The sequence below is a fragment of the Echeneis naucrates genome, chromosome 10 (assembly GCF_900963305.1).
Source record: "Echeneis naucrates chromosome 10, fEcheNa1.1, whole genome shotgun sequence".
In the NCBI taxonomy this organism is placed as follows: domain Eukaryota; kingdom Metazoa; phylum Chordata; class Actinopteri; order Carangiformes; family Echeneidae; genus Echeneis; species Echeneis naucrates.
This window is the reverse complement of record NC_042520.1, coordinates 10,099,919-10,127,051: the sequence shown is the minus strand read 5'-3', so window position 1 is coordinate 10,127,051 and position 27,133 is coordinate 10,099,919. Positions and strand designations below refer to the sequence as shown.

Sequence of the window (27,133 nt, the reverse complement as noted above, 5' to 3'; positions counted from 1 at the left end):
ATGGCTCAGATGTCCTGCTGCCCTTCTCAGGAAGGTAAGTTGACCGATTGCAAGAATCTCCATTTTGCACTAAATGCGGTTCTGGAGGGCTTTTTAAACAGTCTGGAGCCCAAAGCTCTTCAGGCATTGAACATGATTTTTTAACTAGTGACGAAGGGAGTCCATGAAACATGTGAAACTTTTGGAAAATATTAAATATTAAAATATTAACCACAACAATCTGGAGACTGGAAAAGCTGGTTTTATTGTGAAAAACGACCGGAAATGAAGAGTCAACTTAATTTAGCATCAGGTGGAATAACTGCAGGGCGCTCACCTACCAGTATGTTATAATAACTCTAACAGACTAATTTTAATTGTTAAAAAAAAATAAAATCTAAACCTAAAGAAATTCGAGTAATTTTATTTCGACGATCAACGTCAGCGTTTCTTATTGACCGTTAGCTGATGAATAAAAACAACCTTTATCGTCTGAGCGCCGTCTTGGTGTTTAAGTTAAAGTCAAACGGCAGCACGGTGTTGGACCGGGTGTGTCCGGATCACCTTCGGCCGTGTTTCATCGGACCAGGTGGGCCAGCAGGAGAAGCACGGTACCTGGCTGCGTCGCCGTCATGGCGGCCTACCTTCGGGTCGTGACTGGCGCCTCCACCAATGCAAATGATGGCATCTTCCAAACGTAGGCACCCCCCCAACACACACACACACACACACACACACACACTCCTCGCCCTGCCTCGGATTTTTTAAATCTGTCATCCTGCCGTGGTGCAGCCGAGCATATTTAGTCGCAGCAACATTTCAGCTGCCTGCTAAACGCCTCGCTTCTTTCTCTCTTTCTTTCTCTTTCTCTCTCTCTCTCTTTATTTCATTCTCCCTTTCCCACTTTGCGGCTGTGAGGACGTTTTTCTTGCTTGACTCGTTTTGTGTTTTTTTTTTTTTTTTTTTTTTTTTACATTTTGTCTAGTTTGCGATAACGCGCTTTTTCCTCTCCCGATCATTGCCTCACTTCCAGGTAACACCGAGTGAACCTCAGACCAGCAGCCAGAAAACGCGTCTTTAGTGGGAAATAAACACACAAATCGGGAGAAGCAGGTAAGAGGCTGGGCTCGTCTGGCGCAGTTCACCGTGCAGCAGCATTAATGCTCCGGTCAGTGGTGAATCTTATGTTTGAATCCACCTCGCAGCCGGTTAAAAATGCTTCCCACAGTCTGCCTGTTGCGTGGAGGCTCAGAGCTGCCTTTGTTGGGCTCAGTACGGGCGTAATTGTGGTGTTACACACTCAGGCAAAGACATAACATTTTCATTTAACGCGCACTGGGCAGGTCTGCCGGCGGCCATGCTCCGTGTGGATGTAAATAATGTCTGTACTGAGGGTTTAGCCTGAATGTCATATTTTTGGATGGGGTGCCGTTACAGTGCCAGTATTTCAAATCCAAGCTGGTATTTTCATCATGCTGGAGGATAGGGTGCAAAAAAAAAAACAAAAAAAAACAAAAATCAATGTAAAATTACTTTACGAGCCACTCTGTTCACTGTAACAGTGAGTTTAAATCCAATTTAGTGGAGAGGACTGACAGCCTGCCCACCAGTTATCTGGAAGTGTGTGTGTTCTGTGAAATCAGTGCAGCCTGAGTTTTGCCCTTGGTTTACCTTTAAGAGGTCAGACACTTAGCCACCATGCTGTACTGTCAGTATTTGGCTGCACATGTTATATGTATCTACAGTGGATGTGTTGCCCACATTTTTATTCAGTTAACATTTACAGCCAGTCAAAATGGGTTCACGCTAGGTTCAGTCTTTGGACTTTGCAACAGTATGTCTAGTTTTTCTTTAGTTAATATAAAGACAAATTAACTGACACGCACATAATTGTGAGAACACATTACCTTAACCTAATCCAGCAACTTCAGCTACAAATCCTCTCCCTAAAACTAAGTCTCACCCACAAAAGACTTCATCGCTGAGAAATTGGCCAGAAAGTCACACAGCAAGACATGTACACACACTCAGACACGGGCATGCAGGCGTATTTCCTGCATAACCTGTTTTCACTTCACTTCTGACAGAGACACATATCCCCAGTATCCATGCTGTGTGTGGGTCATATTGTCCTGTAGGTTTGATGTGTGCTTGTTTAAATGGGAGCCTTGGTGCTTTAATGAGCTGAAAGGATTATTGATACTTAACCTAATTACTTTGCTTCATCCCACCAGGCTGCCTGCTTTCACCCTCAATGTGATTTATCGTTCTTTCACCTTATGCTTTTTAATCAATCACCTGGTCATTGATGTTATCCTGTTTCACACTTCACTTTGTCACGGCTCTCAAAAGTCTGTTTAGTGAACTGTGACACATATCATTTAGATTGCAAACAGAGTTGTGTTTTCACAACTGAAGTATTTGTTTTAAAATGACCTGTAGTTTTTATAAATGTAATTCACCAAGCTGTTTGGAATGGGGGGGAAAAGGTTCCCAAGGGAAACAGATTCGCTAATGAAATCAAACTGACACACAGATCTCAGCTTAAGTTTTTTATTTTCTGTGTATAAATACTCAAATCCCTTGCTGGCTTTCCCCAGTCTGTTAAATACTGAGCTCCACAACTTTAGGAGCTTTTATTCTCTCTGAGGAGTTGCTGTATTTGCTGTATTAGCCTATAAGACTGCACTGGTTGATACATTTGTGCCATAATTCAAAGCAATTAATTAAAAAGAAAACAGTACAAGTTAAAAATTCAAGTTAAACTTGAAAAAACTATTGTTCAATACTTTCAGTGTTTATATTTATATGTCCTACTTGCTTTTCCAGCAAGTAGGAAGTGTTAACCAATAACATGTCACATTCCCAATCAGTTAGAAGCAGTCCATAAGTTCACCAATACATTTAATTCTTATGTAGCATTATCACTTCTTCAGCTGAAATTTATACTCTTCCACATTTTCCCGTCAACTGATATTGACTTCACCTGTCAATGACACTGTCGATGTCATTTTACAAACAGTAATTTTATTTCAATTACATCTTCAACTCTTGTAGTATCTAAAAGATTTCAAATGTTGGGCTTTTTCTTGGGCTGTTTGTTTGTTTGCTAGAACAATTTCATAGTGAAACAGTTTGTTGTCTTTTCTGTAATAGCCTGTAAGACCTTTAAATAATTTTTGATTCTTCTGTTCTGTCTGTCAACCTTCTGTATTACTCTCATACCACATACAAATTACACAGGACAAAACATTTCCCTACATATAGAAGTGTGCCAAAGAAAAGCAAAACGGAAAAATTGAGTAGAAATAAAAGTGGGTTGTTTTTCTCGCGTATATTACCGTGTAACGCATCCTACCACTGAATGCATGTTTGCGGTTTTATTGGTATAAAGCTACCTAGAGGTGTGAGCCGATAAGGTGCAGGGCAGGTGGCACACAGCCTACTCACCAGCAGTAATGCAGACATCAAAGCTCCAGTGAAGGTTACACGGTCGGTAGCCCTTTGGTGCACTGTGTTTGATGAGGGACGCAGTGCGCCGGAGTCAACAGCAGTCATTCCCATCTGTCCTATACTTTCCCACGTCCTGTTCCACCCACGTTTTTACCCCCACCTCCTGACCGCTGGACTCCTCTTCTTCCTGCAAACACCTGGAGGACAGGCAGCAGGTTAAGGGCTGTTAACTGGGGCCATTGGTTCTTAGTCACCGTGCTGCATCGCTGCATATGACTGCTTTTTGACCAAAATTATTTCTTTAATAAAAAGTGCTGCTGAGCTTATAAAACATAAAATGAAATTTGGCACATTTTGCCATACAAATAAATCAAGTAATTCAACTACACTAGGCCATAGCACTTATACATAGATTAAAGATGTGTGGTTGTACATGAGGATTATTCTGAGCACCAAATCCTAAACTGTAACTCAACTGTTCGCTCCCTCACTTGGAGGCTCAGTCTTTCAGATGTTTATGACCATGGCTGCTCATAGCAACTGCTTCTGCTTCTGGACTGGGCCATCTTGACTATTGGTGTCTTCATTGCTATCCTTGAACAAAACAATGAACTATTGCTTTAATGCTCACTTCTAAATGACCTGAAGAAATTCTTTTATTGTTGTGAAATATGGGACCTACATACATGACCCCCTCTGGATAAGTTTAATAACTTTATTGGTAAACCTCCAGATTAAAATGGTAATTTGTCCACTGTTGCTTTCTGATCAAATACCTGCTAAATCATTCCCATTAGTTACAGTTGTACTTTTACTTTTGATTTAATCGTCCTTTTAACATGTTGCCATGCTCACATTAATATTTAGCTGAAACTAAACTGTAGCTGATCTTGTGTACAACCTTTGTACACATGAGTCATTCTGTTCATGTTCATGTCCCTGCATTTCTTTATTTGGGGTAAAGTGGTTCCAGCAACTTATACTGTACTGGCTTATGTGCTGTCTTGTTTGGTTGTTGGACATTCTTACTGATAGCCCTCACAGGTAGTTCTGTCTATGCAAGCACACGTTGCAACAAACAAAACTCCCAACTCGGCATGTCACATTTAACCTACTTGCACATTATACCATGACATTTCTCTATTTTTAACTGACCCATTGTCTTTCAGTGGCTGTGAAAGCCCCGGTAGAGGCCAAAGGCAAAATCCAACAAGGAAATGCTTGATTAAACACTCCATGAAATTTTCTTACAGCGTAAATACTCATAGAAAGTATATCTCGGTGACAGGCCCTTGGTGTGCATATTCAAACATACAGGGTGCAGTAAAAAGTCGAATGGTTTTGGAGGCGAGCCATTTCTGCTGCGTAGCTTTCCAACTGTGCGCCATTTGGTGTCTAGTGTGGCAAGAGCAGGGAAAGAAAATGAGGAGTGTTGAGCATTTTGATGATGTGGGTTGCATATTGTTGAGCTGAGGGTTCAGGGCGTGTGTAAGCAAGAGCGCTTGACACTGATGTGGATGTGAATGCAGGACAGGCGAAGCTGCAGAGGGAGTGCTTGTCTTGTCCCCCTGAGAAAAGTTTCTATCGATCTGCAGGCTGGAAGGAGGAGGAGGCACAGAGGAGCATTATGGTTAAGCAAGCAAAGCAATTGCTGTATCTGCACATCTCTCATGATTTCTGCCTCTCTTTTTGGGTTGGGATGTGTCTTTGTTCTTGTGTTTGAAGGTGGGTGTATCAGTTCAGTTCCCACCTCCCCCTTATCCCTCCTTCTCCCACTCCACTGCAGTGTGCTCCTACTGGGCTGTCTAGCTGCATGGTCACACACACACCCAATCGCTTCCTCCGTCTGTGTCTGCCGCCATCAGACACAGGGACTGATAATATCCGCTCCAACCCCCCACTCCTTTTTTTTTTTTTTTTTTTACTCCTCCTCTCCTGCATCTCGCCTATTGTTTATTCATTTTATGTATTCATGTCCTGCCATGTCTCGTAAATTTGGCCCTCCTTTCTCGTCAGTTCCCCACATGGTCAAAATGCAGTTTGGACTTTGCCTCCCCTTGGAAGCAAAATGATAGTGTCTTCTCAGCGTTATCTCCCTGATTGTTATCTGCAGTCAGTTATTCTTCAGACATGTCACTCCTGCTCCCTCACAGCATGCGTCTTCTTTGCATCATACTGCAGCAAAGTCAAAGGACTGAACTGGACATAACTTATCCCTTGTCTTTGAGCAGACAAAGCTGTTTGGAGTCAGCTCAGAGTTGTACAGTTTGAATATTGCCAAGTGGCTCAGCCATGACTGTGCTGTACCAGTGAAAAAAGCCTGGGTGGAACAAGGACAGGCTGTGTGGGAGGAGGAGCTGCTATGCAAACTGCTCTGCCATTGGCTGGTGATGTGTATTGCCTGCCTGCAAAAGTTTGTCCAATTGGCTCTTGCTCTGCATTGAGCACAGCAGCTGCAGTTGTGAAGAACTACCTCTTCTCTTTCTGCCCTGTTTGTGTCTTTCCCTGCTTCTTCCCTTAAGATTGGTAACTGTCTGGGAATCAGTGGTGTCGACCACGAGTGACACTTCAAGGACTCCACTTTTCACATATACTGCAGCATGATTCATATCAAGTTCCTGGTCCTGGTCCGTGGAGCTCAGGGGAGTTGAAGTGACGTCTCTGTCCTGCCTGCAATTTCCCTCCATCCCCTCTCTCTCTCTCTCCCTCTCTCTCTTTCTCTTTTTCTCTCACTCGTATCACTTAATCAAGACATAGCTTGCCCTTTGCCGTTCATCGCTGCCTCCCTCCCTCCCGTATGTTCTGTTCCCGTATTTGTTTGTCCTCGCTTTATTCTCTTTGGCGCGTTCCCTTCCACTCTCCTGACTCGTGTTCCTTGTCTCCCTCCATTTAAATGAGCTCTACACGAGGTTGTAGCTTCAGATGAATATTTCTTCTTCAACAGGCTGCTCGTTTGTCAATGCTTTGGATTAATGTTTACCCTTCTGTTTTGCAGTCCACAGCAAAACAACAAGCAAGGACATGTGGATGGGAGGTCAGTAAGGACAATGACCACAGAAGAATAAAGGATGGTGAAGGAGGGATGAGTAAGAGACTGGAATAAGTGGAGGAAGTGGAACTCTGAAGTGCCTGCTGCGAGAGGTCGTCTGCCTGCTGCTGTCTGACTTTGCTGGTCACAAGCAAGACAAGGCTCAGTGTGTGTGTGGCCTTGAATGGAGGCTATATTTTATCCAGACAGCCACACAGTCATCCATCCCATGTTGCTGAGCTGCAGTTCCCACATACCCTGAGCTGAGCTGCCACCTCATCTCTCCAGTGGAAGGAAACCATCCCTGAAAGGTTGTGCTTTTTGTTCGGCAGAAATCTTCCTTATCAAGCTGTTTAAACGTAATTGGCTATAGCGACACCGCCACAGCCCCGGCCATGTTGACTTGAATATAACGCTGACTTAGACTGGGTGTCAATCGATTCACGTGAAGACTCAGATGCTTAATGACGTATCTCAGCACTCTACAGTGATGTCCACAGAGTAGTTTGTCGTTTTGTTTTTTTTATTTTATTTTTTATTTTTTTTAGGAGACAGAGCTGGCCTCTGCTCACAAACAAGCCCCTCTAGCTCGCCCCAGTGAAACCCCAGCTGCCACATTTCCCAGGAAAAACTAATAAACATCGCCCAAAACACTTCGACTTCGAGGACTTGCTACCTGTTTGCACTGAGGGATTTCACTGAAAGTATTTTTGCTTCTGTTTTTTCCTCTCTGTTTTCTGGGGATTTTTTTTTTTTTCTGGCGTCACCATTAGTCACCTTTGCACTCATCAGACAGTTTTCCATCCATCTGTCCCTGCCACTGTTCAGTGTCTGTGAGAGTCTCCAATGGCTGTCAGCATGACCATGGGACGGGACACCAAATGGTTGACCCTGGAAGTGTGTCGTGAGTTTCAGAGAGGTACCTGCTCAAGATCTGATGCAGAGTGCAAGTTTGCCCACCCTTCCCGGAGCTGTCATGTGGAGAATGGCCGAGTCATCGCCTGCTTTGACTCACTGAAGGTAACAATGTAACAGATATTTCTTTCGTCGTCCATTCGTGCCAAACAATATCATGTTTGTTTAGACACATGAATTTTGGTTAATGTCAGGATAGTTGGTTTCTTTCAGTTCTGCGTAGTATTGTATAAATACTGACGTTAAGGTGGTGCCAGCTTATTTTGCACTTAAACACAAACGCACCCACAGATAGGCCCACACATAAACAAGAATTCCCTGTAATGGTTTAGAGGAGCTGGTCCTTATTTCAGTTGAAGTGACCCATTTTTAAAGATACTGCAGAAGTTTGGGGTCTCGCCTGCTGATTAAATTGTTCAAAAGGGAATTATGAGATAAAATAAGCTTAAGACTTTACTGGGGGAAACTTTGCAACCTGAAACAGTTGAAACTGAGGTTTTTAAACATTATATTTGTCAGAACCTTTCTAATCACATCTGTATGTTCTTGATTCTGAAATTGGGGACTGCCAGGATCTGGATCATTATATTATTATGTCCTCGTCATTGTGTTTTTTATGTTGTGAATTAAAACGCATCACATTTACTCTACAATGATTTACAAATCCTAGACCAAATGAAAGTAGCATTTGCCATAATTTTACCATGCAGTCCAGTGCAATGGATTTCACTTCACAAGAGCAGGTAACACAGATATTGTATTTTATTACAATTAATCATTTCCATTTTATGATGGCAATATATTTGATAGTCATATTACATTAATATTAAACAACGTTGAAATGAAATGTCTAATGCATTTTTCCTTAAAGGTGATTTTTGAATTTGTTGGATAAAATACTACATGCAGGAAAAGTGAGGGCAAGAGTACATATCCTGCACCACTGGGTTAACATGACATCCAATCGAGGTACTTTGTGACACCAATTAAACATCTTGTTAATCCAATATTGCTGTAATGCAGTGTTGCTTACAGATTGCAACATTAATAATAATAGTATAATAATATAACCACATATATTAAAGAGATATATAGATGGGGGTTAAGGCACTAATGGTGGACAAATTCTGTCCAATCTTTTATCTATGTCATAAATTCAGACAAGCTTTGTGACTGTACTAGGTCTAAATTAAATAGTTCGCATTATTTCTGTCTCTTCTCCTTCTGTTAGTCCAGGAGTCTTCGGACTTATGAACATGCATGAAATGCAAAAATTGTCATTGCTCCGTCTGCGCAGTTGCTTCGTTTATTGGTTACACAAATTACCATGCTCAAAGCTCCTCAGCTATGCCTCATAATTCCTGTCATTACTAATAGTTTAATATTATCGCTTTAAAAGCAAAGACATGCACAATAGATGTATATTACAGTGTCAGAAAATTACCCCGTCTTTATTGTCTCCATTATGTCAAGGCATAATTCGTTGCTCTGCTGATGGCCCGTTTGTCCACCACCGATGTGGGCTAGTCATGCTCCTCCAGCATCACTGCAGTTGTCTCCTGATTCTCATTGTCTCTCCTCCAGCACAGAACCACAGGACTAGCCCTACCCATACACAGCAGAAAAACTAACTGACAAGTGAGGATGCTTTAGTGTATTTTAGAAGAGTGCCAACTATAAATGAGCGGTTGTACTGAAATCGAGAAATGATATTGCCGTGTATGCATCTGGGTGCACGTGTTTTTACGAGAGGTTTTGCTCAAGCAGCTTTCATGCAGCAAAAAAAGTGAGGCCCAGACAAGGGGCTTTCTGTCTGAGTGCAGCTGCTGCCTCCTCGTTTATTGAGTTAGAATTTATTATTCAGCCATTTTTCTGTGTTATGTCCTCTAGAGCAGGAGGGAGATGGAGAGGGAGAGAGAGAGGGAGAGAAAAAGAGAGGGGGCCTAGCAACAGCACAGGAGTGCATACCCATTGGATAGTTTGATCTTCATGAGTGGCACGGCTGTTTTTAGCACAGAGCAACAGCCTGGCTCTTTACTGGTTGCATTGATGGGGGAAAAAGGCAAACCGCTTTGTGTCAAAGGCAGAAAACAAATCATTAAAGGCCATGTTTGGCTGTTTGAAGCCCAGGGGTCATGCTGTTAGTTTAACTGAAGTTGGTGACAGTTGAAGGTCAAAGTGGGTTTATTTAACAGGAACTGCAGTAAGGCTTTTGGTCCCAGCACCTCTTCCCAACAGCGTGTTTACATTCTTTGTTTTTGGTCGACTGATGAGATAAAACAAAGAGGCCCCAAAGGCAGCTTCTCTAAAGCATTTCTCCCTTCTCCCGCTCCCCACCCAAAGAAGGCCGCTTGTTAATTTCATGCATTTATCTCTTCATGGCCTCCCTTCACACTGTCCCTCCCTTTTCTGGCAACTCTGGCCTGATGCAAGCCGACCTCTGTCATTCCTGCTTTCTCCTCCATTAGCTGTGTCTGGTTGGTCTGTACCTGCTGCAGGGAGGGAGGAGGGAGCTCACTGCCTAGTTCTTTTTACCTTGTTAACTGGAGTGCTGCTGTCATCTCATATGATTAGTGTGAACATCGCATCTATCCAAAATTACAGTAGATTTAAAAACACCACCACTTCTGGGTGACAACATCTTAAAGGGTTCAATATTATGATCATTTTCATTATGAATTCATTCCACATATTTTCGCTCGATGACATGGCAGAAAATAGACAGTTATGGCTCAGACTCGATTTTCAACATCTTAAAAATGGTTTTTGTTTGTTTGTTTTGTTCAATCAATAGTTTGAAACCCACATGTATTCAGTCTATAATCACATTTGAAATATTGAAAATACCAGATTTTGGCATTACAGCATGATCAAAATGAAGTGCTTATTCAACATGCTGTTTGCTTATGCAACAGGCTAAATTTCAGTGACTTAATTAAAATTTTCCATGTGAGAGTCTTAAAATGTACGCATCACTAGAAAACATAAAGTGCAGCAGAGGATGAGAGTCCCGTTGATTTTGCAAGTACTTGGAAATAAACCAACGCAGTGAACAAATGTAATCACCAAGGATACTAAATACTACTGCAATCAGTTGGTACAGTTTGTGTCCCAAGGATCGTTTTTATCCATCCAGTAGTAGCAAAATATCAGGTTTGTCTGATAATAATATGGGAAATAGTTCAGCTCAGAAACTGTAATGGTTTAAAAGATCTGTGCAGTGATCCAATCTATCTTCTCCCAGAGTGCACCTACAACACACTACTGTACTTACATGGACTTACTCTGTGTTGTGCAGTGTGTTTCTATGGTTACCAAAAGGAGATTACTGACCCAATGCTCTTCAACATCACTTTTTATTGGCCTAATTCTCAATCTAATATTTATTCATTTTAAAAAGCTGCTGTAACTACATCACTGAATAGGCTACAAAAATCACAAAAATCAGACAGCAGTTGATTTTACTTTTGTGTTTTGGATCACAAAATGCATATGAATGAATTCATCATTCGGCTCATTAATAGGTATTTTTCTTTTCCTCTGAGGCTCAGCAGGCTTGCTGGGCTCATGGGCCTCACTCTTCATTACAGACTCATCCTGTAACACGTAGTTTGCTGACGCACAGCTCACTCCCATCTCCAGTGTCTCCTCCTATCCACCATGACTGTGGCTATTCTGCAAGCTGCTTCATGTTGTATGCTTGTATGCGATCTGGCTGGGGTGCGAGGTCACTTGAATCCCTCCTGGTTGCTGGTATGAGGGACAGGTTTTTTCCTGCCGCTAAAAGTGTTGTTTTTTTTTTTGTTTGTTTGTTTTTGTTTTTTTTTCCTCTGCCCTCATCTCAGCATAACGTCATTCATCATCAGCAACACGACGTCAGTTTGTCTTTAAAGTTGTTGTTTTTTTTTTTGGGTGCTCTGTTAGTGGTGCAACGCGCTCATGAACTGCCTTGCGTGGGTGTGATGATCATGAAGCGTGTGGCTGATACTCTGTGGAGGTAGTTTAGCAGGTTAGCAGCTGCTGTCAGCCCAGGGGTTTAATGGACCCTGCAGTTCCTCCACTGAGTTTGTGTTGACCTGCAGTGTTCCTGCAACACCATCTTCACCTTCCCCACATACTCTAGCAAGGACAAAGGGCGCTGCTTCAACAACGTTCTACAATGAATGAATTGCTTTTGAGATACGTAGCTCAAAATCTGATTTAGGATTTGTTAAGCCACCAAAAATGTCAAGTAAAAAGGAGCATGAAGGATTACTTCTGATCAAATGGTTTGTGGCAGTGAGTGCTGATGCAGGAAAAGCTTCAGCTGACTAAAATACAAAATTGGATCAACTAAGGCACTAAGGCTAGTATTAATTCACTGCAACCTTTTTGTAGAATCCATAGCTTCATTTTACATGTAAAACATGCAGAGTGAGAGACAATTAGTTTATCAACAAATATAAATACAAATCAGCACAATTCCATTAATTTCTCTACACTATATATATATATATATATATATATACACACACACACACACACACACACACACACACACACACACACACACACACACACACACACACACACACACACACACACACACACTCTTATCTGAACTGATTTCGAACTGTTGTTGGGAAAAATCATGTCGGCCAGCCCAGGTTGCTGTTTTGGCAAATGTTTTAATCATAAGGTTGATCTCCTTGGTTAACGAGAAGTATCCTGCATCATTTGAAAGTCCTAGAATTATAGAATCATCATCCCGCAGTTCAGAGTCTTGTATTATTCACCTCTCATTAATTCCCTTCAAACCACAATATTTCTTATCTAATTGACCTTTGGAAATGTTTTTCAGAACAATTTTTTTATTGTTTCACATTTATTATAAAGGACATCTCGTCTGCTCCAATACGTGTATTATTGGTCATGATCAAACTGTCTGTCTGTCTGTATGCTTGAAAAACTGCATGTGGTGAATGAAGCTTTCCATTGTTATTCCATGTTATTGCAGTAGAAATCCACTATAGCTGTCCTTTATGTGAAATCAATGTAAACCTCAGCCAGCAGTCCATCTGCTTACATGTCATTTAGCAGGAGGCTTCTTCTCAGCTTCAGGCTGTTTAAGCTTCCTGACCTCATTGAGAACACTTTAACTTGAGTGTGTTTTCAACGAAGCACTTGTGTGAAATGTGAGTATATTGTTATATTGTAGTATTTCTACTTTACCTGCATACCATCACCCAAAAATTGTGTAAGTGATTTAGCATTTTAGTTTCATTGCAGGTAAAAAACAAACAAACAAACAAAACTCTTTCAGCTCCTCAGCCTTGGTAAAAAATCCTTTCACAAAGAATGCAATGCTGATATAATAGGTTTAACGTATTATTATGAAAACAGTGAGTTTGCTAAATACCTATAGTACATTTAACTCCATTTTAGCTTTTCTCTGAAATGAAGACGTGCGTGTGCTACTTTGAATTTTTTTTTTTCCACTTTCTAAGTAGTAGGTTATTATTTTGGACTGAGTACCAGATAAACATCCAAAATCAGTCATTCAGGACGGTGAGAGTTGAGCATATGTTTTCACTATCCGGCTTTATCTTTTGTCAGTGTTGTTTATTTGATTTCTGCAGCAGCTGTTATTTCACAGTGATCAAAAAATAAATTCATCATAAAATTATATCAAATGTACAGTTTGTTCAAAGCTTAATGTTACAAAAAGTTTCAAATTAAATGCGCAATGTGTTCAAGAAACTACTTTAATTGAGTGCTGGTTAAACTTGTTTTGCCAGCATAACATGCTCTTAATGCGAACACTGCAACACAGAAAGTGTTGCATGAATTATGCAACATTTGATCTTCTGGGACTTCATTAGTATTTTAGTTCTACATGATTTACAAGTTCTCAGACTGTTTGGAAAACACATTTGACTTTTGATGTTTAGCTTAACAAAATTACTTTAATTGCACAGATAGCTCCTGTGCTAAACTCACATCAATTTCTTCAGGAAGGAGAGTGTGTTATGTGTGGTGTTGAGTGCTCATTTTCATCTGTGTAAAGGCCAATCCTCACCATCACACTATTCTTATCTCCTTGTCATGTGGCTTCATGTCTTTTCAGTGAGAGTCAGTGTAAAGTGTCACTTCGTCTGTGTGCTCTCACACTCATTTACTCCCCCTCATCTCTCTGTCTTCCTCAGGGGCGATGCACACGTGAGAACTGTAAATACCTGCACCCACCTCCTCACCTGAAAACCCAGCTGGAGATTAACGGGAGGAACAACCTGATCCAGCAGAAGGCCGCGGCAGCCATGTTGGCTCAACAGATGCAATTCATGCTGCCTGGATCACAGCTGCAGCCCATAGTAAGCAGGCCCCAGGAAATCTGAGTGCCACCAGTCATGCCTGCAGGCACAAGCTGAATTATCTCTTTGGACAAAAGGAAAAACAGGATTCTTCTTTGTGTCTGAAAAGGAAGCCAAACTTACTTGTTTTGGCTTTGTGTTCATTTGAGAGAAGTACAGTTAGAAATTCCTGCTAATAAAACCTTTGGGTATTTCCAAATAAAATAATAAGCCAAGATAGGAGTACTGTATTTATCACACGCATGGGAAATTCCTTGTTGCAGCAACAACCATACATATAGAAAGAATATAAAACAAATAATATTTGAGAAACATATTTCTCCCCATAATTAAAAAAAATGTCAATTATGAAAAAAGAAGCCAAAATACTTAAATATTTATTATATTCTGTCAAAACACATAATCACGAGTCTGGACAGACATAGATGTTGCTGCACAATGACTGTTCTGTTGTCTCATTTTCTCATCTAATGCCTGTAAAAGCTACAGTAAAACTAGTTAATATCCAGTATTTGTTCCTTACTTTCCTTGTATTTGCTTCAAAAAGAAAGTATTATAGCCTTTGCTAAGTGAATTGTTTTCATTATTGTGGAAAACCCGCAGTAACTGTTATGTAATCACCAAATCTCTCATAACTTGCTTTCTTGTCTCTCTCGTCTCTGCTGTTCTGTCTGTCCCTTAGACAACATTCCCAGTAACACCCTCTTTGGCAACAAGTCCCAGTATGGCGTTCAGTCCATATCTGAGCCACATGGGCCCCGGCATGGGCTTGATGCCTGAGCTGCTGCCTAGCACTCCCCTGTTAGTCCCTGGGAGCCCTACCAGTCTGGCAGCCATGGGCAACGGCACTTCCGCACAAAAACATGTGCGCACAGACAAGCTTGAGGTATGCCGTCTGCGTGCAGTTGTGCGTCTATGTTTGGTCAAAGTATGATGAAAGGTAAATGTTGATCAGCCCGCCAACTGCTCCTGCCAGGTTTGTCGAGAATTTCAGCGTGGAAATTGCACACGAGGTGAGAGCGACTGCCGCTATGCTCACCCCCTGGAGGCTGGCATGGTGGACTGCAGCGAAAATTCAGTCATTGTCTGCATGGACTACATCAAGGGCCGCTGCAGCCGAGACAAGTGCAAGTACTTCCATCCCCCTGCTCACTTGCAGGCCAGGATCAAGGCTGCACAGCACCAGGCCAGTGTGAACGCAATCACCAACACAGGCTTGGTGAGTCCCTCTCAATACTGTGACTGTGACAAACACCGAGCATTTTTTTTTTTTTTTTTTCTTTTTACCAAATCTCAACATGAGGCAAGTTTGAACGTTTTAACTTTCCTTTCATAAGTGAAATTATACAGCAGAAAAAGCACAAGTCTAAGCCAGTCTTTAGCAGAGTGATATCTTCACTGCAGTGAAAGCCTTTTGGACTTGGATTTTTGACTGATTCGATAAAGGATCACGGACCATCGTCCAGATGGAAATTTGATAATGTTATCTGAGGATTTTTTTTTTTTTTTTTTTTTTTTTTTTTTTTCATGTGTTTGGTACTGTGCTTGTTTTCGCATCAGTGCAGCAAGATACAAGAGTTAGTGTTAGCATTGCAAGCAGCTGTAACATAATCTGGTCAATCTGCAGTGCTGATGCAGAAAAACAAGAAACCCAGTATTATAGTACCAGTGGTATTTAAGAAAGGAATTGGAAACAAAATGTGCGCAGGGTTTATACATTTTGGCATCTAATCAGATTTTATTGCAGTGGCTGTTTATGCTTTGGGTATTGAAAATTTCAAAAGTTGCTCTTGGTACTATTCTGTCTAATCACCAGCTGCTTGCATTTTCACATAGTTAAACTCAGATAAATCAGGGTCGTATGGTTAAAAATACATCCCATCCTGCAGTAGTAAGTTGTATGTTCAAGTTTTTCTGCAGTGCTCATTTTATCTTTCCATGTTGCTAATATGGGCCAAAGGTTGTGTTGCCTATCTTCCATTCCAGTCTGATGTGTCAGCACAGAGCCCATCACAGAATGAAACCATAACAATCCCTTATTGCTCTTGGCCTGACCTCAGGTTTTGTCCCACAGAATCTCAGCTAATTTTATATGTTGCAGTGTCCTCTTGTGGTGGTAAACAGAAACATCCACGACAACAGGATTGCAGATAAAACTATTTCTGTATATTTATTCTAAAATAACACTAGATGATGCCGTTTTTGTGAAGTAAAAGTGTTTATATGCTGCAAGGTTCTTAGCCTGCAATAGCAAGTGGGAAAGACACATTTATTCTTTCCTCTGATTGTCCTCCTGGCCAGGCTCTGCCACCAGGGGTCGTGCAGCAGTTACCAAAGAGGCCAATCTTAGAGAAAAGCAATGGAGCCACTGCAGCAGTCTTCAACCCCAGCATGTTTCACTACCAGCAAGCCCTGGCTAACGTGCAGCTCCAGCAACCAGCCTTTATCCCCACTGGTGAGTCTCTCGACATATCAGCTGTGCAGACACAGTCCGTCAGTTCTAAACACAAATAATGGCTGAATTATTGTCATGGACCCTTGGAAACTAATACAGGAGGGTTTTATGTTAGACGACTAGTTAGTGGGATACAGGGCGTTTTAGTTTGCATGCTTGCATTTGTACGAGGATCCTTTACCATGTGAGGTGGTTGCTTTTACCTCTTTTACGTCAGCATGGTTCCTTTTGTGCCACTGTCCGTTGCATTGCTTGCTTTTGATCCGCTGAAACCAAAACAAATGGATGGACAACACATTTTATAGTAATTAGTACAAACATGGTTTATGCATGCTTTGTAGGATGAATTTATTTATGAATGGAATAATCTCAAATATATGATGGATATAGCTTCTTAAATGTGAGAATTTGCAGCTTTTTAAAATTTATTTTATTTTTTATTTTTTTTAGATTTTGAAGTTTTGCCCCTAAATGCAAATGCAATTTGAAGGTGTCACCTCAAGGTGTCAAAATTCATGTTTTGTTTAGTTTTTTTTTTTCACAATCTTCTGATGCCTCATGACTAAATTACTCTTTATAACACAATGAATACAGTCGGTTGTTTTTGCTGCGTGGATATTGAATACCCCTTCTATGCTGCACAAATACTGATCAGAGCTTCAGTGTGGGGGCTCTGCATCAGCTGAAAGCAGTCAGCTGTTGTGCTCTTATCTTTCCCTACCTGAACAACTTGATTTTGTGTCTTTGTGTATTGGCACACACGTGACAGCCTCGATGCCGCCATGTTTATCAACCTGTTCACTTGCCTTTAGCTGCTTATGGTTGTTTTTCCCTTGCTGTTTCTTGTTGTTAGTGCTTTTCTGTACATAAGGTGACATGCTCTGTTCAGTGTTTGCTTTCCTGCGGGGCTACTGATGGACAAGCCCTATAAAGGTAGAAAACAGCAACTGAAAAGCATGTGTTCGTGCACCGGAGCCTTTATTGAATGACTGCATTTAACTGGCTCAAACCTAATCTTTAGTGCAACAAATTAATCAACAAACCATATAGGCAATAGTGTCAACAAGTCAGTGCAATTATTACGTGTTCAGACTGATTAATTATTAATTTTATTTTTTTTTTATTTATCCTGCAGCCTTATGCTGATTTTAGATTATTTCTTCCATGATCTATTCTCAATGCCAACAAAAGAAAAAAGCTCATTTTCAAATTAAAAAGTAAAACATTTAAATATCTCATCAATAGTATGTGTTTGGGAACTTTAACTGTGGCGCAGTACTCTCCTGAGAGCTGACTGAATGTACGAGAACTGGAAACCAGCGACATTGCAGCTACTGTCTCTGTGGCTAAAAGACTAGGTAATGTTTTTAAAATGCTTTTCTTTGCGTTCACGGAAGTTTTGACTATCAAAATATAAATTTGGCTGCTGAAAAGAATGTGAAGCTTGGAAACATGATATTAAAGAATGTATGTGTGGTAGTTTCTTTCCTGATAAAATTGGTGTTTTGCTCGAATTCATTTAATGTTAGGGGTTTTTTGAACAAAGCAGCAAAGAGGATCATTAAATACAGTCCTTGCCCACAGCTATTTCCCCTGACAGTAATTTTACTGCGATGGAGAGTGAAGGTACCCAAAGGTTTCCTGTGTGCTTTAATTCAAATGGATTTTGGCACCTCTCTGCTCTGAAAAGAAACCAGTAGTTGCTCTACAGCAGTGTAAAGAATGTGAAAATTTATTGATCAGCATCGATTTTGAGCATTTCAAAGTTTTTGTTTTTTCATTGCATCATACCTTTATGTCATCATGTCTCATCATGATTTGTATCATGCTTTTGTGAAAGCAGTTCATTAAGTCATTTCAATATTGTGCGAACATTCCTGGTGTGTGTGTGTGTGTGTGCGTGCGTGCGCGTGCGCGTGTGTGCGTGTGCGTGTGTGCTCAGGGGAGTAAAAATAGGGCCAGCAGTCAGTGGTCTTGCTGTAAGCCTTCCTCCTGTCTCTTGTAGGGCATATAAAAACCACGGCCCCGCTGGCAGCGGAGGTCTGCTGGGAAAGGAGGGAATGGAGCAGCTGCAGGCAAAACCCCAATCGTTTCCTGTCAGTACCTGGACTGAGTGGTGAGGGGACCCCTTGTAGGTTATCCCTTTCTAGACATCACCTGTAGCAGCCCCCTCTAATCTCCCAAAAGCAGGTCTGACCTGAGCTAAGTGTAGAGCATTTTCCCTAAATAAGATATTAAACCTAATTTTTGGAACTTTTCTCAGTTTACATAAACTGTGTAAACATTAAGTATTGTAGTGTGTGAACATAACAGGCTGCTCATCTTAGATCTGAGGTGTCAGCATCGATCACAAATACAAAATTCTGAAATATTCTGGAGCTATTAGAACCAAGAATCTACCAAACACACGTACACATAGAAAAGGAATACACAGTACCGTTTGTGCTGTCAAACTAAAAATCATTTGGATGGTACTGTCTAAGGGTTTCCGGAGGATGTCGTCACATGGGTGTATCCAAGTGTGTGACTAGCTCTCTATGCACGTCGTCATTTTATGATTGTTCTCCATCCATCCCATATTTGCCACTGCTGAATGCTGATTGTGTAGTAATGATAGTAATACGCAACATTAAAAATAATGACGCTGTCAGTAAAAGTAGAACTTGGGGCACAGGACAAATATGTAAATCTTTTCAAGGGCTGTTATAAACCACAGTGACATAAATTTCCAGGCTTCATTGCGCTGCTGGCACCAGAGCATTTGTAACTGCTGTGATTCAGTTCCGATTCACTGCGCTGCAGATGTTGGTTGAGAAACAGTATCTCATTCTCTTGTGTATGCAAATGTATATTGACATTGACAAAAAAAAAATCTTTAATCTTGAATCTCTAGCTACTGGAGGGATAAACAGTCAGCTGATACAAAGGAGGTTCGATTTCTGACTGTAACCGTTCATGGCCAGACACTGCAAAACTACAACAGAACCATCACATAATAACAACCTGTTCTCTGTGCTGGGAGATAAGAATAACATTGCAAATATGGCATTGACAAAGTAAATATCTCGTCCTTTTCTTTTTTATCACATTTTCAGAAATATTTTCCATTTAAATGCTTCTATGTCCATTTCATGTACAGTATATTCTTAAAGACCAAAGTCCATCTTTACTGTCAGACTAGGAAACAGACCTTTATTTGCAAGCTTTGCTAAACTGGACTTTTCCTTAAAATCTTCCTAAATTAGATGTTATGTTTGTCTGGATGTTTAGCTTTTTAGCTGTCTGTATAGTGATCAAAGATGATGATGATAAAAATCAGATCTCAGTTTAAAATTACACAAATATCATGTAATGTAATTGATGTAATTATACTGTCTTTGTCCAAAGTGCTTTCGTTGCAGGACATTTAGCACTCGATTGTAGAGTGAAAATTAGATTTTGAAATTTATCTTGCAAAGCCAATCACAATATTATCAAAGAAAATGGTAACAATTTATTTTCAAACAACATTATGATTATCAAGTTACAGGACAATCTCAAAAGAAGAGGTAAACTAGGGTCGTATCACAGCAGTGACATTATTCAAAGAGCTTCTGTTCTCTTATGGATCATTTGTTCCCTCCATATACATTCTCTGTCCATTGAATACAATTATCAGATACTCCAGTCTGATTAGATTGTATGATTGTGTATTGTCTTGTTTGTTAAACTACCATTAGTTGCTGGATAAAGCATTTTTTTGATTTTGTAACTGGTTGCCTAATTTAATATGTAATTTCTTTATCTCTTTTGTTTGCATGTGTCTTGATACTTGTTCAAATTCATCCTGGCTATATCACTTGACTTGTGCCATGACTTTTGATCCTACGCATTTTGCCATGGTAACCATATCATTCCTGTTCCCCTCCTTCCCGCCCACATCTTCGTCCTCTGTCTTTCGTCTGACTCGCCTGAATTAAAGTTCCCATGATGCACGGTGCCACCACCTCCACTGTTTCGTCGGCCTCGACCCCAGTCACCAATGTTCCTTTCGCTGAATCAGCCACTTCGAATCAGGTTTGCTCTTTCATCTCCGTTCTTTTATTTTAGCTCTGTAGGTCATGAGTCCTCATCAGGTTAAATAAACACCTGCGTGTTGCATCACGTGTATTATGTTCATTTCACGTCTTCACTCGTGAGCAAATGAAAACTAAATTTATTTGGAGTGAAACTGTTTTCATCTAAACGTCTTGGTGTTGAACCATGTCATCATTTGCTGTCTGTCCGAGTGTTTAGTGTTCATACATTATCTCTGGACATACAGTATGTGGTCTGCCAACCCTGCTGTCACTCCTGCTGAATCTCCTCTTTGCGTCAGGAGAGTTTCCCTCATCACGCAATTTTTACGTTTAATGGTGAAAATTCACAAACATTGACAATTTCAGGGTCTGAGTAGCAAAACGGCAGATGCAACTTTCTTCCACTGACAACTATCAGTTCAACTGTTTGTCATCTTATTCACTCATTCCTAAAGTAGATGTAAGAATCTGAAAAGAATCTGAAAGTTAGTTTTGCTGTAGGTTTTTTTTTTTTTTGACAATTCAACTACTCTTAAATATACATAAAATAAAACAAAAATAAAATTTTTAGGTTATATTTTCACTCAGCCACCTAAAAAGTAAAAATGATGAAACTTTCTCACAAAGTAAAATCTGTAAACTGACTTGCTGTTTTTATTTGAATTTGTATTGTGTGGTTTCTGAACACAGCAAAATGTTTGTTCCTCCATTTCGAAGATGATGTTTTCTGCTGTTCATTTTCATTTATTAGGACAACTTCTACAAGCATAAACTTGAGCCCTTGGTGACGTAAAACATTAAACATGAAGCATCACTTTTGTTCTTGTCCGTATTTTTGGTATCACATTAGTTGGCCGTGCTCATTTGCGCTCACTTCTTGCAAATGACCTAAGAACCACAGGAAACAGGAAACTTTTTTTTTTTTTTTTTTTTAACACATATTTACTAAAGCCAGCAATTCACTTTCAGTTTGGTATTCGTACAAAATGTTGGTTGCTGGCTGCTTCAATCTAACAAAGATGACAAAACCTGTTCAGTACCATACCCATGAAAACAACCTCAGTGCTAAGTGGGCCATTTATATTGTTAGTATTTTTCCGAAATAATAGTATTTACTTTAGTGTATAGAGTAATCTAGTCAGGTTATTAAAAGATGTACGTGTCCATTTGTATTCACTGCTCCTCACTCCCTTTTTCCCCACTCTCTTCCAGTAGATCCCTCGGAGCTTCTGACTTCGGATCCGGTGGAGCTTCAGTGCGTTCCCATGGAAACCCATTTCTGTCCGATCCCTAAAGTGCTGGTGGCGGCTCCGGTGGCATTAAACTCAGTAAGCCTTTCCCGAAATCCCAGTTAAACTCCCTGAAACATGCACAGAACCAGGGCGGTCATCTCTCTGAATGCAGCAAACATGTGCCTCACCTATAGTGCACACTGAGTGGCTATGTTAAACTCTTTATAAGATATTACGACAGTAGGAAAGCTTCGATGGTTCACGCAATACAAGCCTGGACATATTATTGTTGCTTTAAAGCAGCCATCCTGATGCATACTGACTTGGTCAAGCAAAATAGTTTCCTCGGTCTTTCAGACATACATGTCCACATCTTAAAAGTGCAGCATAAACACACACATACACACAAATGCACGCACAAATTCAAGACAAAAAGCCCTTTATGGGTTGGAGCCACCATATACGGCGACCCAACATATTTGACTGTTCCAAAGTCAGAAACTCTGAAAAAGTTCATTCTGTGGACCTGCAGACAGTCAACAACCATAACGTGTTGTCAAAAGGAAAGAGTGTTTCGTATCATGTCATGTTTACGTTTTAAGATGGTTAGAAATCTAACATTCGTGTTGTACAATGTAAACCATTCAGTTTGTTTTCAGTCTCATTTTTGCCTGATGAAATGCCAGTGAGTTGTTGTTAATTTGTTTGTGCCTTTAATTTATCAGCTTGGCTGCAGAGGAGACTTAGTTTCCCAAAATAGTTCCAAACACATAATACCATACGATGGAAGATGTTATCTGCAATTATAAGCAATTTCTGTTTTTACAAAAATAAAATTTATTAGTCTATAGTTCCTAATGTTAAAAAAAAAAAAAAAAAAAAAACAGCAAATCATTCAGTGATCACTACTCAATATTATTTCATAAATGTTAAGTATGATTTTAATCAGTTCTTTGTCCCCAGTTTTATAGTTAGTATCTGGTACTTGCTGGATAATAGCAACTGGATGGGATTTTCTTTTCTAGTTACTTACTCTTAATTCAACAATATTCAAAAATATGAATTGATAGCATGATGTAAAAATAGGATACAATCATTTCTGTATCTAATGGGCTATGTTTGGAGATTTTCTTGAATGTTAATTTCTGGATTTAAGACACAAACTGCCTTAAAGCGAGGGAGTTCTATGTGTGGTGGCTCAGCTCAAATTATAAAAGCTGTTGAATTTTTTGAATGAAATGTTTTCACTCATGATATCCAATCAGTGATCGTTTCTTGTTTGGGTTTGTCCCATTTTCAAAACCATATCCTACATGTTGTTAGAAATATGACCAGTGCAGTAATGTTCGCTTCTTATTACAACAATGATCTTTGGCCAAAACTACAAACCCAGATTTGTTGTGTCCAACTTTGGTGAAATCAAAGCAAAATATTAGTGAGGATCGGATTAAGAATCTGAGACTTTGAATGTTGGCACTTCTTAAACTTTTACACTTGATGTCATAGATGGAAGCTGGATTTGATTCCTGATGTTGTGCCTCGCGTCCGTGTGTACTAAGTGGGGGTATATGCAAGAAGCTTCCCCTTTCAATGCAATACCTGAATAACTCCTCCTAATAAATGTCTCCCTCTTAAATGCAGATATGTATTTTAAAAAGGCAGTTTGTTTGTGTTGTTGATGGCGAATCTTGGCTTGAATGAGTGGCACAAGGTTTTTATGTTTTGTGGCTCTTCAGGGAGAAAGCTTAGAACTTGAAAATGTCCTGTTTGACTTTAAATTGTGTTGTCTTTTCTACTGATGCGTCCTTTATGTCAAAAGTCATCAGACTCTAAATGTTGCAGCAACAGTTGTTATAACCAGAACTGAGTTGTGGCAAATGTCAGGACATCGAGGAATAAATAAATGATGGTTTAAAAGAAAGAAAGAAAACCAGTTGAATTTCTGGTTTTAAAAGTATGTGGACATATGAAATTGATCGCAACAGCTATGGAAACTGGGCTGAAATAACTTTTACCCAAATTCAAATGTGCCTCTTTCAAGTCTCCTCAAACCACAGCTGTTAATACACTATAAGAACAAACCAGATAGATGCATTATTTAGTACATTATTATAATGGTTAATCATATCTGTGTACTAGTTTCTTCTCTGAGACAGCTGTGCTGTCTTATTGTTCATGTAAGGTAAATAAATCAGTGAGTATGTGTGCATAGATAAATGTGTTGAAAGAGACAATGAATCACATATTTGGTTAGTTGTATATGCTGCAGATATTACATTTCCCACTGAACATCGTTCATTTTAGATAATGTCATTGTGTTGTGAATGTATCTAATGCAAAAACTCTATACATGCCCATCTAAAAGACCGGCATGTTGAAATGTAATGAATTCTCTATATACATATAGACTAAATCTGAGGTCACACAGGTACCATGATGATGCTGTGTTAAGACATATTAAAGTATGTGTAATGTCATATAGATTTATATGTAATGTCAGTGGGTGGTGTGACTACTTTTAGAAATATCTTTCACTCTCAGAAAAGATATAGCAGAATCGTACTTTTTGAAGTACACATGTACACCCTACAGGTACATTACAGTACCCTTTCTTGCTAGTCAGTTTTTGTACCCCCCAAACTTTCAAAGTACCCAAAGTGCCCAAAATTCACCCAACAAAATTGATAAAATCTATGTGCCCCCCCCTTTTACAGCGTTTACTTCTTTGGGGGGTGGGGGGGCATTCAGTTTCACTTGTTTCTTTATTTTATGTTACTTCTTAGCATGAGACAGAGCGGCAGGTTCCCCATGTGTAGCAGTCCTTCTTCCTGCCTACTCCTATCCTTGGTGTAAGGAGGCTGTACTAAACAGGCACCCAGTAGCAGTGGGTGCTGCTCCTGCCTATTAACGTTGACAGCTGGGTTCAAAGGGGAACAGGTAATAAACAACCCTTAAGCTGATTTGGTACAAACGTGTCCCTCAATCAAACTCTTCACTAATTGGCTGTTTTTAGGCTAGATGAGAAGATCAGTAGCACGGTCATGTTTGTGTAAAACCCTTTGACTAGCACACAGACCAGTGGCAGGGAGCAATAGCTTGTCTGGAATGGTCTACATCTAAAATTAATGCATTTTATCCTCTGTTTTTATTCAATATATGTGTCCTACTTGGCTGGGTAATGAGCAGTTGTAGTAGAGTTTCTCCTCAAACAAGTTTGAAACAATATTAAAACAACTTTGCTATGGTTAGTACTTTAATCAGCGTGCTTTTCCCATATTAAAGGTGAAAAGTGTGTCAACATGGTTTGCAAAGGAACTCAGTTAGACCCAGACGTGGGAGTTTCGAGAAGTCTGTTGTGCAACAAAATCAACTACTAGAGGAAATACTAGCATGGCAACTGTGGTTATTTAGTGTCTCTGCTAGATTTGTGAGACTTAGTCAGACCCAAACATTTACAGTTACAAAATCGTCAAATACAAATACAATGTTGTCAATGCTTTCTGAATCAGTTTAGTTTCAAAATGACTCAATTCTACTTCTGCATTTTTGTGATGAAATAAATTCACAATCACGAATTCCCTTTTCCCAGTCTTCAGGGTTTTAGAATAATAATTCCATACAAACATGAGAGTGATTTAAATCTTCTCGTCTTACTCTTGAAAACAAATATAATGTGTAGTTTCTATAAAAAAAAAAAACTGATGCATTTATTTAACACTTCATTTAACGTTTTATCTACATGTCTGTCTAACAGTGTGTAACTTGTTATATGTCTGGTGTTGTACAGAAATGTACGTTTTGTTACAAAAAAGTAACTTCTCCTTTAACCCTGTTTTTGAGTGTGTTTAGCATCTGCGTTTTCTTAAATCTCTCAAGAAGTTGAACAGAAAAGCTTTTCTGCTGTTTGGAGGAGTTGATGCTTTGAAAGCTTTGAAAGACGAGGTTTATACAGGCAATTGAAGCCCTCCGTCTCGCCCTCATCTCCTCCCCCTATCACATCATTATGCCTTTACTGCTGTCCAGCTGAAAAAAAAAAAAAACTACAGAATACTTGATCACTAAATGGTGACTCTTGAGGGCATTTGAATTTTTGAGTACATTCAGAAATATGTAGAGATGCACAAGAGTGCATTAGAAAGGGGATCTGCAATGTGGCACAGGAAAATTTATGTTTTACCTCTTCCCCTTTCTCGTTCTTTTGTAATTTATCATCATATTTGCTAAATGCTCTGTTCACTGTCTCCAGTGACCAGATCCTTCAGCATAAGGATTTTAAATGAAGTCCTAAACATACGTTTCCTGTGGCAAAAACAAAAGGCCTTATCTCACCATCACTGTATAAAGATGTGATAGCTGTGTATAAAAATGACATGTACTAATAGTAAGTTAAGCCTTTTTTTTTTTTTCCTGACAAAAAAACACAGCATGACAATAAAAAATAACTTGTTTATACATAGTTTAATAGTTTCTGTAGACCAACAAGAATAAAGATATAGGAAAATAATTTGTATACAATGATGAAGTCATTGTTTATGGTAATAGTTGCTGTTGCTATGGCAACAAAATGACAACATGGCTACCTTTCTATTATCTTAATTGTGAATTTTCTCACATTAATTGAAATAGCATACAAATCTAACATATTCAAGAAGGGAATGTCTAATTAGTTTGTCTTGTTATTGTGACATGATTAAATGTTTTTTATGGAAAACTTAAGTCCTTGTAATATCCAAAGGTCCTTAGGGGAGATCAGGTGTTTTATTTTGTTTATTTGACTGTAATTGTTTTGGGTTTTTTATAGTTTTTTTTTTTGTTTGTTTGTTGTTTTTTTGGTTTTGTTTTGTTTTGTTTTTTTTCAGGGAGGGGCGGGGGGCGTGTTCTTGTACATGGTGTTTTTGAAAAATAAGAATGGACTTTGGCTTTTAAAGCTAACACTTATCTGTCAGGAACGTAAAGAGGCTTTTGGACTAACTGAAAGATGTTCATCCTTTTCTTTAAAGTCAAACCAGTCAGCAATCCTCATGGTTCACCTCCTGCCTGCAGACCAAAGCCTTCAGCTGTCTCTGTATGGGGTATGTGAACTTTCCTTAGTGAGTTCTGTTTCAGTTTAGGCCAAGAATGTGGTCCAGAAGTCTCTTCCTGCCCAGCTGTGCTGGGAGATGTCGATCCTTACTGAGGTGTATATGAATGTGTGATGTTCACCTTGTTTGCACTTATGTACATAACTATGTCAAAATACTCAAAATTTATTTTGAATAAATATAGATAAAAGAGTCAATTAAAAATCAAATCAGTGTATTGTTAATGATATGTCTATCATTTTATTACAATATGAAAAGATCACCCTGAGGGATCTGTTCTTTTGTCTGTTTGTTTCGCTAAAGCCCTGTTCCTCCCCAAGCATGATATTGCCTTGCTGTAGACCACAATAGTTTGCTTTCCAAAAAAAAAAAAAAAAAAAGGCTTATTCAGTTCATTTACAGCTAAATTTTTGGTTCAGTAATATCTGACCCTGACATCCAAGAATAGAGGTCAATAAGCAAAGAAAGCTGATCTAGAGTATTTGCCATAAACCAGAACTAATCTTGTTATATCCTCGTGATTTCATTAACGCAGCTGCATTCCTCTCCAGTAATGCACTAAAATTAGGCACAGGGTAGCAC

The 27,133-nt window shown here is 39.6% G+C and overlaps 1 protein-coding gene across 7 annotated transcripts; it reads left to right on the top strand.

Moving 5' to 3' along the window:
• Window positions 1–312: 312 nt before the first annotated feature.
• mbnl3 (muscleblind-like splicing regulator 3) lies at window positions 313–26,950 on the top strand. 7 transcript variants are annotated; one of them, XM_029511863.1, is made up of 9 exons: window positions 313–676; window positions 6,428–7,480; window positions 13,561–13,725; window positions 14,408–14,611; window positions 14,702–14,944; window positions 16,027–16,180; window positions 18,186–18,311; window positions 20,142–20,236; window positions 21,454–26,950. In XM_029511863.1, the coding sequence occupies exons 2-9, from the start codon at window positions 7,307–7,309 to the stop codon at window positions 21,469–21,471; spliced, it is 1,179 nt and encodes a 392-aa protein (XP_029367723.1). In that variant the 5' UTR covers window positions 313–676; window positions 6,428–7,306; the 3' UTR covers window positions 21,472–26,950. The 7 variants fall into 7 exon arrangements, with proteins under 7 accessions (XP_029367723.1, XP_029367725.1, XP_029367721.1 ...); XM_029511865.1 differs by lacking the exon at window positions 313–676 and adding an exon at window positions 1,015–1,092 and having other exon boundaries at window positions 18,186–18,296; XM_029511861.1 differs by lacking the exon at window positions 313–676 and adding an exon at window positions 1,015–1,092.
• Window positions 26,951–27,133: the final 183 nt, after the last annotated feature.

What these genes read in the sequence shown, in the direction of transcription:
- mbnl3 (XM_029511863.1), top strand. Translation starts at nt 7,307, where the DNA reads ATGGCTGTCAGCATGACCATGGGACGGGACACCAAATGGTTGACCCTG. An exon ending in CCTGCTTTGACTCACTGAAG is followed by an intron (nt 7,481 to 13,560) that starts GTAACAATGTAA and finishes TGTCTTCCTCAG; the next exon opens with GGGCGATGCACACGTGAGAA. An exon ending in ACCAGCCTTTATCCCCACTG is followed by an intron (nt 16,181 to 18,185) that starts GTGAGTCTCTCG and finishes TGTCTCTTGTAG; the next exon opens with GGCATATAAAAACCACGGCC.